The 12,798-nt window shown below is 44.6% G+C and overlaps 1 protein-coding gene across 4 annotated transcripts in view; it reads left to right on the top strand.

The window, feature by feature from the left end:
- Window positions 1-12,068, top strand: part of Paqr8 (progestin and adipoQ receptor family member 8) — a 47,662-nt gene extending 35,594 nt beyond the window's left edge. For 3 of the 4 annotated variants that reach the window (XM_057751625.1, XM_057751626.1, XM_057751627.1), the window contains 2 exons: window positions 3,726-3,910; window positions 7,046-12,068. In XM_057751625.1, coding sequence (XP_057607608.1) covers window positions 7,088-8,152 — 1,065 coding nt within the window. In that variant the 5' untranslated portion in view covers window positions 3,726-3,910; window positions 7,046-7,087 and the 3' untranslated portion in view covers window positions 8,153-12,068. The remainder of the gene's footprint in view (window positions 1-3,725; window positions 3,911-7,045) is intronic. The other variant, XM_057751629.1, reaches the window with a different exon arrangement.
- The last annotated feature ends 730 nt before the right edge of the window (window positions 12,069-12,798 follow it).

Consider the following 12,798-nt stretch of genomic DNA (forward strand, 5'->3'; position numbering starts at 1 on the left):
TTAATCTTCTTTGGTCTTTGGAGTCTGGAGTTGGCTACCAACCAACTACTTGTTGTTTTGCTTTGTTTGTTGGTTGTTTATTTTTGGAGATAGGGTTTCTCTATGTAACCCTGGTTGTCCTGGAACTAGCTCTGTGGACCAGGCTGGCCTCAAACTCAGAGATCCACCACTCTCTGCCTCCCAAGTGCTGGGATTAAAGGCCTGAGCCACCACCAACTGGCTTACTTATTGTTGTAAGAAACTTCTCATTGACCCAAATGACTGACTTATCTATTTGAAGAGGATTCTTGAGGTCCAGACTTGCAACTGTCCAAGGGGAGGAAGGTTGAGTGGACTTGTGTGAGGACATCATTTTGAGATAGCATCTTAGTTGGCTACTAACCACATCATAAGAAAAAGTATCTAAAGGAAAAGCCCAGGAGTGAGGGATGAGTCTTTACTCAGAGCAGCCACTAGGAAAGTCATGTGCCTGTATCAATATTGAGATGTCAATATTCAGTTTCTCCCCAAATTGACTCAAACTTTACAGTTGGCCCTTTGCAGCCTCCTCCTGTGAGCATGAGTTGATGAAAATAAAGGCCATCTGGGTAGGATATCAAGATGCCATAAGATGTGTCATAGAAATTTGTTGTTAATAGACTTATAATGTACTGTGGTCGGTATGTAACTGGAATTTAAGAGTTAAAATATCAGCTCCAGTGTCAACAGTAAGTTAGGGTTAGCCACCTATCCCAATATGCCAAGTAAAGACTCAAGTTGTGGTGGAATAGAGATAGGGGATTCATTAGGAAGAGGAGCGCACAAATGAGTCTAGTGACTCCCAAGCTGGTCTTCGAGGCACTGGCATGATATTTAGGTGTGGCTGGAGGAAGAGCTGAGGCGAAGGGGCAAGAGGTCTTCATAATTGAGCAATCCTGATTCAAGTGTAATCTGATTGATCATAGTCTCAATTCTATGTCTTTGAGGTGGTCTGAAGAAGCCCTTGTTTCTTTTTTTTTTATTTTTATTCTTTTTTTAATTAAAATTTCCACCTGCTCCCCGTTTCCCATTTCCCTCCCCTCCTCCCAAATATTGCCCTTGTTTCTTGAAGGGATCAACCTATCTTTAAATGTGATAAGATGGTCTGTTATGTCATGGATTCCGTTGGCATGGAGAGGGCCATGAAAGTTCTCTTGTCGTGGAATCTATAGTGAGTGCAGGTTTAGGACAGTGAGTGACTTATCTCTGTGAAGGAAGATGAAACAGGTTAGGTAGGCAGACACTCTGAGTGATGAATGTGCTTGTAGAGACTCATGCAGGAGACTGTCCCAAAGAAAAGACGGTGGATCTAACATAAAGGCAGCAATGGCAGACTTTCATCACACTTTTTATAGGCCCAAATGAGGGGTCAATGGTGTTTTAGCAAAACAGCATTAAGTGCCCTATATGACTGTTGTTCTTTGGTTACTCTTAAAGGGAGAATTTCATATCAGACAAAGAGGTAGTTACTAAGGAAATAACAAAGAAATAGCACCCTGTCTTTCTGACAGGTTTGGAATTTCATACCCCTGGACTCCCAAAGGAAATGTAAGCTTTTCCCATCCTTAGAAAGAAGACTCAATCCTCGGGATCCTGGAATTGTTGGGCCAGATAAGGAATCACGTTCTGGGTTGGAGGTAACGGCAGCTTTATTCCTGGATTACCAGGATCCAGTTTCAGGTTATACAACACTCAGGGTTAAGGAGGACTGGTGTGGCTGCATTTTAAACATCTAGTTTCAAAGAGAATAGTGATTCTGCTGTGTGTGAGTGTGTGTGTGCATGCACATGTGATTTCCTTTGAAATTAAAGTTATTATTCCTTCAGTCTCATCCCTTTCCACTTCCTACTTCCACCTCCTCCTAGTTTGCTTATTTGTGAAAGCAAAGTAAAAGTACTCAAACCTTAGTAGAAATTCAATATAGAGTCAAGAGGGGTGCGAGCAGTAGGAAGGCTGGAGGAACTGTAATGGCTCAGCAGCCAAAACTGTTTGAAGAGAATCAAGAGGACAGCATCACACTCTGTCTTCTCTCTCAGAGCAGAAAGGCAGCCGTTAGTTCCCAGGGCTGAATTACGGTCCATTCCATCCATTAACCAAACCCTAAAGTTTTAGTCTTTAGAAATTCTGTTGTCATTGGGTCATAGGATCGCATTGAATAGTCATCCTATCCTAGAGGACAGGAAGATAAGAAGGATAGATTTGCGCACTAGTGTACCTTTTAATTCTGGATACAGAACTGTATGTGATTGACATGGGTCTCTCAACACAATGGAAATATCCTTATATTCATTATATCCAGATAAAGTCTACGGGAAAGTGTCTTTTTGTGCAGTTTGACACGCTTAGTTTCTCCTGACCATAAACTGGAATGGTAGTCATTATTTCTTTTTTAAAAGATTTAAATTTATTTGTGTGTGTGTGTGCTGCATGTGTGCAGGTGGCCACAGAGGCCACAAGAGGGTACCAGATCCCCTAGAAATGGTGTTAGAGAGTTCTGAGCCACCTGAGGCTCTCTGAAAGAGCAGCAAGCTCTTGAATGCTAACCATCTCTCCAGCCCCCTCATCTCATTTTCTTACCTGCTTTACAAGAGAGATAACAGGAGTTTATGTATGAACAGCAGAGTTCCATAAAGCCGAGCATCTCCTGGAAGGATGTGGTTGACAGCAGCAGGGCATATTGAAAAGTCAGCCTACCTCCTAGGCACCCTGAAGATGCCCTTTAAGCTGAGCACAGAAGCCCAGGCACTGATCTCTGTTGGCCCAACAGCAGAGACACCGAGTGTCCCCACCCCTTTTTAGGTGACTCCAGGTATCCTGACCATTACTTTCTGCTATATCTTTTTCTGTGTCCCTTTCTGATTGATTCTGTAATCCTTATTGTTTCTCTCTTGGTACCTTCAATTCCTACACTGAACTTTACTTAGTTCAGAGCCTGTACCTGGTGAGACACCTCTGTTTGGTGCTGGCTGAGTGGAATGTGTCAGTACAGGGTGGCGGGTGCTATGACAGAGGAACAAGGTACCCACAAACCATTCTTGTGTTTCAGATAAGTTGTGGCAATAAGTACAGCAAATTAGGTTTTGGATTTAGAAGGAAACGGTTTGTTAAAATACCTCGCAGGCTATGTCTCGTAGATCTTACTTACGTCAGCATGTGAGACAGCTTCTCATGAACTCTTTCGCAGACAGAGAGGGCACATGACTTATGAACAACCGTACTCAGGATTGGAGCTTCAGGTCTCTGGTGCTGCTGTCCTACAGAGCCTTCGCTCAGAGGCTGGGTTTGACTAAACAAAAGTTCTTTGGGTTGCAGGACGCGATGAGATCCCATACTTGGGAGGCTAAAGTGGGAGTTCCATATGTTCAAGGGCTAGCCTGGGTTACAAAACATAACCCCATCGCAAAAATAAAAGTAGGAGGGGCTGAAGAGAGAGCTCATTGATTAGAGCACTCGGTGCTCTCATAGCAGACTCAGGTTCAGTTCCTAGTTCCCACAGGCTGGTTCACACCCATCTGTAACTCCAGTTCCAGGGGAGCCACACACTCTTCTGAGCTCCACTGGCACCAGGCACATGTGTGGTGCCCATACACGAATGCAGGCAACACATTCCATAACATACACAGAAAGCATACCCACATATAAAATAAAACTTAAAGGTAAATGGTTTGCTCTCTGCTTGAAGTCTTATGTTTTGTTTCATGTTTCAGGAATTTCTCAGGCCCTGACTGAAGTATTTGAAGTAGCCTCTCTCCCAATCCACCCACCCATCCTGTTTGCAGAGACCCTGGGGGTCATCGCGCGCCTCAACTGGAGCATAGACAGCGCTTTTCTCCCATAATCCCATGACGTAGCTTTCGACCCAGCAGCACGACAGACGTTAAACTCTACAAAGGCAAGTAGGCCACCTTTTTTGGTCATTGCATCCCTCCTACCTAGTGCTCAGTACCTAGTACCTGGTACTTAGTACAGAGCACAGAGCCTCGCACAGAACTACCTAGCATTTTCTGATCACCATCCCCAACCAGGAAACTTAGACATGACAGCAATGTATGCAACAGGCAAAATTGTTACCCTTGTTTTATGAAGAAGAGACGGAGACCTCTAACATTCTAACTGGCCATTCAGGAAGCAGCAGAAACCAGGCTTGACTCTAGGTTTCCCTAAACTTCCCTCACTTTGATTTTCTTGTTTGTTTTTGGTTTTTTTTTTTTTTTTTTTTTTTTGACATAGGGTTTCTTTTTGTAGCCTTGACTGTGTTGGAACTTGCTCTGAAGATGAGGCTGGCCTCAAACTCACAGAGATCCCCCTGTCTCTGCCTCATGAGGGCTGTCACACCTCATGAGGTGTGAGCGACCACCACTCAGCCTTCTTTCACGTTTTTTTTCTTTGTATTCCGGACATTTTTTTTTTTTACCTGATTAGATATTTTTCTTTCAGCATCAAGAACTATGAAGTTGGGCTGGAGGGATGGCTCAGAGGCTATGAGCCGTGGCTGCTCTTCCAGAGGACCCTGATTCAATTCTCAGCACCCACATGGCAGCTCACAACTGTCTGTAGCTCCAGTTTCAGAGGATCTGACACTCTCACACAGACATGCATGCAGGCAAAACACCAATACATATAAAAAATAAAAATAAGAAGGAATCATAAGAAAGAAAGAAAGAAAGAAAGAAAGAAAGAAAGAAAGAAAGAAAGAAAGAAAGAAAGAGGGAAAGAAAGAGGGAAAGAAAGAGGGAAAGGAAACGTGAAGTTAGTTAGTTAATGGTGCAAGCCAGGCAGTGGTGGCACACAGCACTTGGGTGGCAGAGGCATACAGATCTCTGTGAGTTCGAGGCCAGCCTGGTCTACAAAGTGAGCTTCCAGACAGCCAAGGCTACACAGAGAAACCCTGTCTTGAAAAACCAAAGGGAGGGAAAAAAAAAAAAACAAGAAAAAAAAAGTGAGATTGAGAGACTTTATTTCCTGAGAATTACCTGTTATATTCCCTTTAATTGAAGACCTTTGAAGAAAGAGGGCCATTTAGATAAAACAAGGATTTAACTTTCTTTTTAAAAAAAGCATAGAAAATAAAAGACACAGAAAGTACCTGCATATTAAAACACAATTTACTCAGTGGAAATTCATCCATTTTTGAAGTAACTCTTGTGTGCACCTGTCCTAACCATCACCTAGAAACCCGACGGATACAGCAAACATTTCAGAGGTCTGAAATTCATCACTCACAGATGTAGTTTCCCGGGAAAGGCAGATCCCGAGCCACTTGCTTTCCTGAGCACCTTCTGACATGGCACCCACGTGCATACGTGCATACAGGCATACAGGCATACAGACAGACAGACACACACACACACACACACACACACGAATAAGAAGCCAAATCAGTGTTTTTGTTTTGTTTTTAAATGAAGAAAGAAAACAATCAGCAATCAGTAGAATATACTCCTCTAAAAACAGGCAGAAAAGGCTAAGCTGTGTTTCCACCGTCGGCCAGCAGAGGGATCTGTGAGCCTGAGCTTCTGGGACTGACCTACTTGGTGGCAGCACTGAAGTAATGGCCTAGAATCGGATGAGGCTTTTGCAAATGGGTTACCCAAAATACCCAGCATGCCTATCTTTCAAACGCTGGTGGCTTCGCACTGCTAAGATATCCTACGGTGTGCTGTTGTTTGTTTGTTTGTTTGTTTTTTACTCCTCTTTTGGCTTTTTGGGGAGGACCCACTACCCAGCTCCCAAATAAATCACACACGGAGTCTTAATATTACTTATAAATGCCCGGCCTTAGCTTGGTCTCTTTTTAGCCAGCTTTTCTTAAATTATCTCATCTATCTTTTGCCTCTGAGCTTTTACGTTTCTCTATTTCTGTATCCCTTTCTTTACTTCTTTCTCTGGGCTGACTGTGTAGCTGGGTGACTGACCCCTCGAGTCCTCCTCCTTCTCTTCCAGATTCCTCCTCCTATTTATCCTCTCTGCCTGCCAGCCCCGCCTATCCTTTCTCCTGCCTCACTGTTGACCATTCAGCTCTTTATTAGGACCATCAGGTGTCTTAGACAGGCAAAGAATCACAGCTTCGCAGAGTTAAACAAACGCAGCATAAACAAAAGCAACACATCTTTGCCCCATTAAACAAATGCTCCACATCATAAACAAATGTAACACACCTTAAAATAATTTCCCTCAACAGTATACACTGCTCTTTCCAAGTCTCATCGACAAATAATCTGCCTTTAGTTCGAGTTTCAGCTAATTGCTTAAAGTTCCCAGTAAGATTAGTCAATAGTTTAAGATTAGCTGGGTGCTAAAGAAATAAGATACCTTGCTGGGCGGTGGTGGCGCACGCCTTTAATCCCAGCACTTGGGAGGCAGAGGCAGGCGGATCTCTGTGAGTTCGAGACCAGCCTGGTCTACAAGAGCTAGTTCCAGGACAGGCTCCAAACCACAGAGAAACCCTGTCTCGAAAAACCAAAAAAAAAAAAAAAAAAAAAAAAAAAAGATACCTTACTTTTCTTTTTAATCGATAAGTATTGTTATCTAGCACAGGGTGGTCTTGAACTCACTGAGGAGGGCAGACTGGCCTCCAACTGTCAGCTTCCCCCCTCAGCCTTCAGAGTACTAGGTTTACAGGCATGTGCCTCCTTGCCCAGCTAAAGTGTATTCTTCTCTTTCAACCTATTTAATAATCCAGGGGCATCTGATGGTTGCATTTAGCGACATCTAGGGAATATAGTGATCTTTCAGAGTATCTTTATCTTCTAGGCACCATTCTCTCTCACTTATCGTTAGGCCATGCTAGGTTATCATGGCCCTTATACAAGAGATGCCTCTTCCTCACACTGGTGAATAGTAACCAAGGCGTCAGAATGTTGTCAGGGTGAGGCAGGATACTGCAACTCTTCGGTACAGATGAAAGCGAGGCGGCTCAGAGAATCCATCTGGACCTCCTAGCTTTCCGGGTTGTCTTTGCAAACCGTGACTTTTTATGGCCACCTTGGTTGCGTTTGTCTCTCAGTTTTCCTCTCTATCCGTTTAGCTTGTCCTGCCGAATCCTGTGGAACCCGGGGCCACCGCTGCCATGACGACCGCCATCCTGGAACGCCTGAGCACCCTGTCTGTGAGCGGGCAGCAGCTGCGCCGTCTGCCCAAGATTCTCGAAGAAGGGCTTCCCAAGATGCCGTGCACTGTCCCAGAGAGCGACGTGCCCCAACTCTTCAGGGAGCCTTACATCCACGCGGGCTACCGCCCTACGGGGCACGAGTGGCGTTACTACTTCTTCAGCCTCTTTCAGAAGCACAATGAGGTGGTCAACGTCTGGACCCACTTGCTGGCGGCCCTAGCGGTTCTCTTGCGATTCTGGGCCTTTGCGGAGGCTGGGGCATTGCAGTGGGCCTCTCCCCACACCCTACCCCTGCTGCTCTTTATCCTGTCCTCCATCACTTACCTCACCTGCAGCCTCTTGGCCCACCTGCTGCAGTCCAAGTCAGAGCTGTCTCACTACACCTTTTACTTTGTGGACTACGTCGGGGTCAGCGTCTATCAGTATGGCAGCGCATTGGCTCACTTTTTCTACAGCTCGGACCAGGCGTGGTACGAGCGGTTCTGGCTTTTCTTCCTGCCAGCAGCTGCTTTCTGTGGCTGGCTCTCCTGTGCTGGCTGTTGCTACGCCAAGTATCGCTACCGAAGGCCTTATCCGGTGATGCGGAAGATCTGTCAAGTGGTACCAGCCGGGCTGGCCTTCATTCTGGACATCAGCCCTGTGGCTCACCGGGTGGCTCTCTGTCACCTGGCTGGTTGCCAGGAACAGGCAGCCTGGTATCACACCCTCCAGATCGTCTTCTTCCTGGTTAGCGCCTACTTCTTCTCCTGCCCGGTACCCGAGAAGTACTTCCCAGGTTCCTGTGACATTGTGGGCCACGGACATCAAATCTTCCACGCCTTCCTTTCCATCTGCACTCTCTCCCAGCTGGAGGCCATTCTTCTAGACTACCAGGGAAGGCATGAGATCTTCCTCCAGCGCCACGGTCCCCTGTCCGTCTACACGGCCTGCCTCTCCTTTTTCTTCTTAGCTGCCTGCAGTGCGGCCACCGCCTCCCTCCTGAGGCACAAAGTCAAGGCCAGACTGGTTAAGAAAGATTCCTGAGGTCTGCAAGCGCAGAAAGATGTAGCGATGTCCTACTGTGATTTGGAGAAAAACTTGACACAATAATAGAAATGGACTTTTCGTTTTTAAGGCTTGATTTTTAAATTAATATGTACTACAGGCTGGGGATGAAACTCGCTTGGTAGAGAATGCTTACATAGCATGTAGGAAGCCCAGGGTTCGATCCCCAGTACCCCACAAACCAGGAGCAGCACTCAAGGAGGCAGAGGCAGGAGGGTCGGAAGTTCTAGGTCATCCTTGGATGTATACCTTATCTCAAAAAAAAAAATCATTGCATATTTTCAAGGGCATGGTATACAAAATTTCAAATTCAAGGCATTTGAGCGTTTTAAAAAGAAATATCCATCTTCTGTCTGGGTTATAGACTTGCATGGGGAGGGATCCTGGCTGAGATTCATGAGATGCCAAACTAAAGAAAAGCATCCTCAGTCATGAACACTTAGCAGAATTCTGGGTGTGGCTCCCAAAGCTGAGTCCTGAACTGGACAGATAATGTAACTGAACTACCATGTAAACTGTGGGTGTTCCACACCCTAATAAAACAGCCACTCTATGCTGCTGGCCTTGGTAACTGAGTGACTGACCCATGGACTGACTTTGTCTGACTAGGAGTTCAGATTGTCTAGGGTGGAAAAGTCATAATTTTCAAGAAGACTCATTGAAACCCTTAGGATGGACCTATCCAATTTCCCCGATTTCTGGTCTCTGTGGCACTGGTCCCTTTCTCAGGATAACCAACTAGCTGGCTGATTGTTCCCACCCCTAGTCTGCATGGTGACATAAAGAATTCCAAAGCTATCACACTTCCGGGAAATGCTGGAGCCATGTGAACATTCAGGAAGCTGATTTTCATGTAATACGTAAACGTCAGAAAACGCAGCAGTGCCAAGAGCTACCGGGAGACCCAGCCAGCAAAGATGGATACCCTTGTCTGTCTGTTGTGCGTGGGGACCTTTTCGTTCCTATGGGTGGACTGCAGTATTAGCTGCAAGCTTTTGGGGTTGTCTTGCAGGCCAGGAACTTACTTATCTGAAGATTTGAACAGACTCTTTTAAAAGCTTAGTTCTAAACTTGCTCAAGGGGTCTGATTATTTTAAGAGGAAGCTAACACCCAAGGTTCAGATTTCTGTTAGATGCTGTCCTATGAAGGACCACCAACACAGCCACCCCAATCTGGGGTCCTCAGACAGGGAGTTCTGTCTCAGATTTGAGAAGAAACCTTAAAACAGGTCCTAGGACAGGTAATATGTGCTCACTGTGGTTGGCCCCTGAAGGTCCTTTGTGTAAGAATGAGGCACCTGATGGCCCAAGGAACTGTGGGTCACATGGCTGGGAGCAGCCACTGTGAGACGGGCGGTGCTTTCGGCGGATGTGCTCTGGCCACACTGGTCTCTCTGAGGACTGACTTCCGTGTTAACCCAGTGAAGGAGGCCGTGGTCCAGGAAGAGCCGCAATGCCATCCGCTCCCAGGCTGCGCTTCCTATCAGTATAAGGTCCCTTTGTACTAAAAAGAGAAGTGATCTGTTTCATTTGCAGTCTGATGAACTTTCTCGTCCACGAAGTTACTTGCTTGTCTTTAAACCTTCGGTTCTGTTTGTGTGTTGTTCATCTTTCTGTGAGAGGTTTGTGAGTTTTGTGCCTTATACATGGGGATGTCTAGACATTTTATTTAATATATGCTCCATGGGATTTCATGTTTTGGTTTATTGAGACAAGAAAAAAAAAAAGAACCCCAGAAAACTACAGTGATTTGTCGAACAACTATTATCTATATGGGAGGGAGGCAGGGCCAACAGGAGCTTCCCTACTGCCTTTAAAGCAGGAAAGCATGTGTCTATTGCATTGATTTACTATATGGGTTTCTTCATGGTCAAGAATCTGAACTTCCACGCTAGTCGAGTGTCTGTCTACACAAGCTTGTCTAGGCCAAGTTCATGGCAAGGACTGTTAGCAAAATTGAATCGGTTTGAACTGAACAAAAGATGGCTGGAGATCGGCAGGGGCTGGGGGTGGAGGTCATGGAAATGCTACAAGTGAAGGTCTGTCTAAAACGGGAACCGGAAACTGTTGGGAGTGCTTGTTGTTATGGATTCAAAGACTTGGTATTCTTTTAAAAGTTGGTGGAATCGTGAGAGAGGGAAGGGATGGGGAGGTGCTCTTGACTGTAACCGTGGAGGTGTTTATGAACAGAGATTTTTGTCCTCTCCTTCTTCTTTTTTGAGTTAAGATCTCACTCTATAGCTCTGGCTGGCCTCGAAATCATGCAGACCAGACTGGCCTTGAACTCTGGAAATAAATCTGTCTCTCAAGTGGCAAGGTTAAAGGTGTGCGCCCCACTCCTAGCCTTGTGAACAGAGATCTAGCGCTCTTCCGTGCACCTGCAGGCCGGTGCCGAGCTGAACTCTGTCACTGGTGGGTTCATGATGATACCATACGTGTAAAAAATGAGATAGTGGCACTCAATATTTAGTTTAATTACACAAATATTGCTAACTAGTGGTTTGGAAGTTGGTAAGAAAAAAAAGTGATTTCTGTGGAATTGGGACTTGAACCCAAGACCTCTGACTTGCTAATAACCAGAGGTCTTCCATCAATCTACACCCCCAGGCCAGGGGTATAATAGATATTTGGGAGGCATTGAGGTGGGGGGCTGTGATCTTCCCCCAAACATCAGTATCTAATTAGAATAGTATAAATATGGGTGGATTTTAGGTTTTCACGCTCCCTTTCCATCAGCTGTTAAAATAAGTCTTTCAGTATGGAAAAGACCTGGTTAGTTTCAATGTAACAACTAAGAATTCTACAAAGGAGTATGGCTGCCTATTGATCTGCAGTGGGATTGCCGCCCCCCAAATCAACACAATGCGAAAGGAAAAACAGTGGAAGGGAGAAATTCTGGTTGCCGTCACTTCTCTTTTAATTAAGACTTGCAACCCATTAACATGTAGATGTCTCTGATAAAATTAAACTGTCATTCATTTACATTCATGAATAAAATTTCTATGAATTTATATAAGGCCCTACTTAGTTCAAGAAGAGGGGCCGACAGGATGCATTTGGGAAAGCACCTGTTTCTCATTTCAGAATCCCGGCTTTTATTTGCTGGTGAAGGTTGTCTCTGTTGTTGTTTCTGGTTTGGGGTGTTTTGTTTTGTGTTGTGTTTGAGAAAGGTCTCACTGTATTTCCCAAACTGGCCTGGAATTCCTGATTCTCCCATCTGTCAGCCAAGGAGCTGGGAATACAGGCTGCGCCCACATCACACTCAATTCTAATGAACTAATTTTAAAGTTTTTAAAGGTGTTAGGGTTACGATTTCAATTTTTAAGTCGCCATGGACTGGAAGCTTGAAACAGTTCCGAGCCATGACATAAGGGCAGTTTATCCTGTTTCTGTTGCCCTGTTTGTCTCTGCTTACTGCTCTGTAGTTCCATCTGTGTCCTCCAGATGGCAGTGTTGTCTCACTCGATGCTTTCTCAGCTCTTGTTACCAAGGTTTTGCCTCCTGTACTACTACTGTGTTTTGCTTGATTGCTTGGTAAAGAAAATGTGGGATTATTTTCCGTCTCTATAAATCTACTTACATGAATAATCATTAAACAATTTTTGTATGTGGATTTTTGTCGTGTTAACAATATAAAGAAAGCTACCTTCCTTGATCCCTTGACAAGGGCTACGTGGACCTAAAACTCATTCAAAAGTTGGGTTCACTGGGTTGCCAGGCGGAGGAAGTGGGGACATTAAATAAGACTAAAATAAGTCTGCTGCTAACCTGTATATGTTTGGACTGAGCAAACTACTGCTTGAAGAGCCATGGAGTTGATTTCTATGAGGATTTCAATATAATTACATAAACATTCCTGGCTACATTCACAATTGTATTAAAGATTTTAACATTCTGAACTGGTGGCCTACAGTTTTTGAAATTAAAAAAAAATATTATGAATTACACAAAGCAATGTAGGATTTCTAGGAACATAATGCTTGACCCTTTGCAGAAGGAAATGTGGGTTGTCCACCAGAGTACATGTTTCTGATTTAATAACTTTAAAAATATAGAATAATCTTGCTAGCATATCTAAGGTAATTTTTTTTATTATATCATGATTCTTCCAGGAGGATGTGTTCATGCTACCTTAGACTCCAGGAGGCCTGACCAAATCAGGTTTTAGCACACACCATGCTTTCCCCTCCACATCCATTTGAGCTTCTGAGGAGCTATGAGCCAAGTAAGGACAAAGGGTTTCCATTGCTGTAGAGCAGGGCTCTCAACCTTCTTAATGCTGGGACGCTTTAACACAGCTCCTCATGTTGTGGTGACCCCGACCATGAAACTATTTTCGTTGCTGTTTCATAACTATCATTTTGTTACTGTTATAAATTGTCACAAGAACATCTGTGTCTTCCAATGTTCTCAGGTGACCCCTGTAAAAGGGAGTCATGATACATAGGATGAGAACCACTGCTCTGGAGACTATGAGAAAAGTAGTGATTTTTCTGAGCCACACAACTCATTCTAACGTAATTTTCAGAAAACTTCAGGGCCCAGCTAATCAGAGAGGTCAACTCCAAATAGCCGCGGTCTTAGGTGGTGCGTGTCAAACAGTTTCGTGCAGCATGCGGCTTTTT

Source organism: Chionomys nivalis, chromosome 19 (assembly GCF_950005125.1).
Source record: "Chionomys nivalis chromosome 19, mChiNiv1.1, whole genome shotgun sequence".
NCBI lineage: Eukaryota > Metazoa > Chordata > Mammalia > Rodentia > Cricetidae > Chionomys > Chionomys nivalis.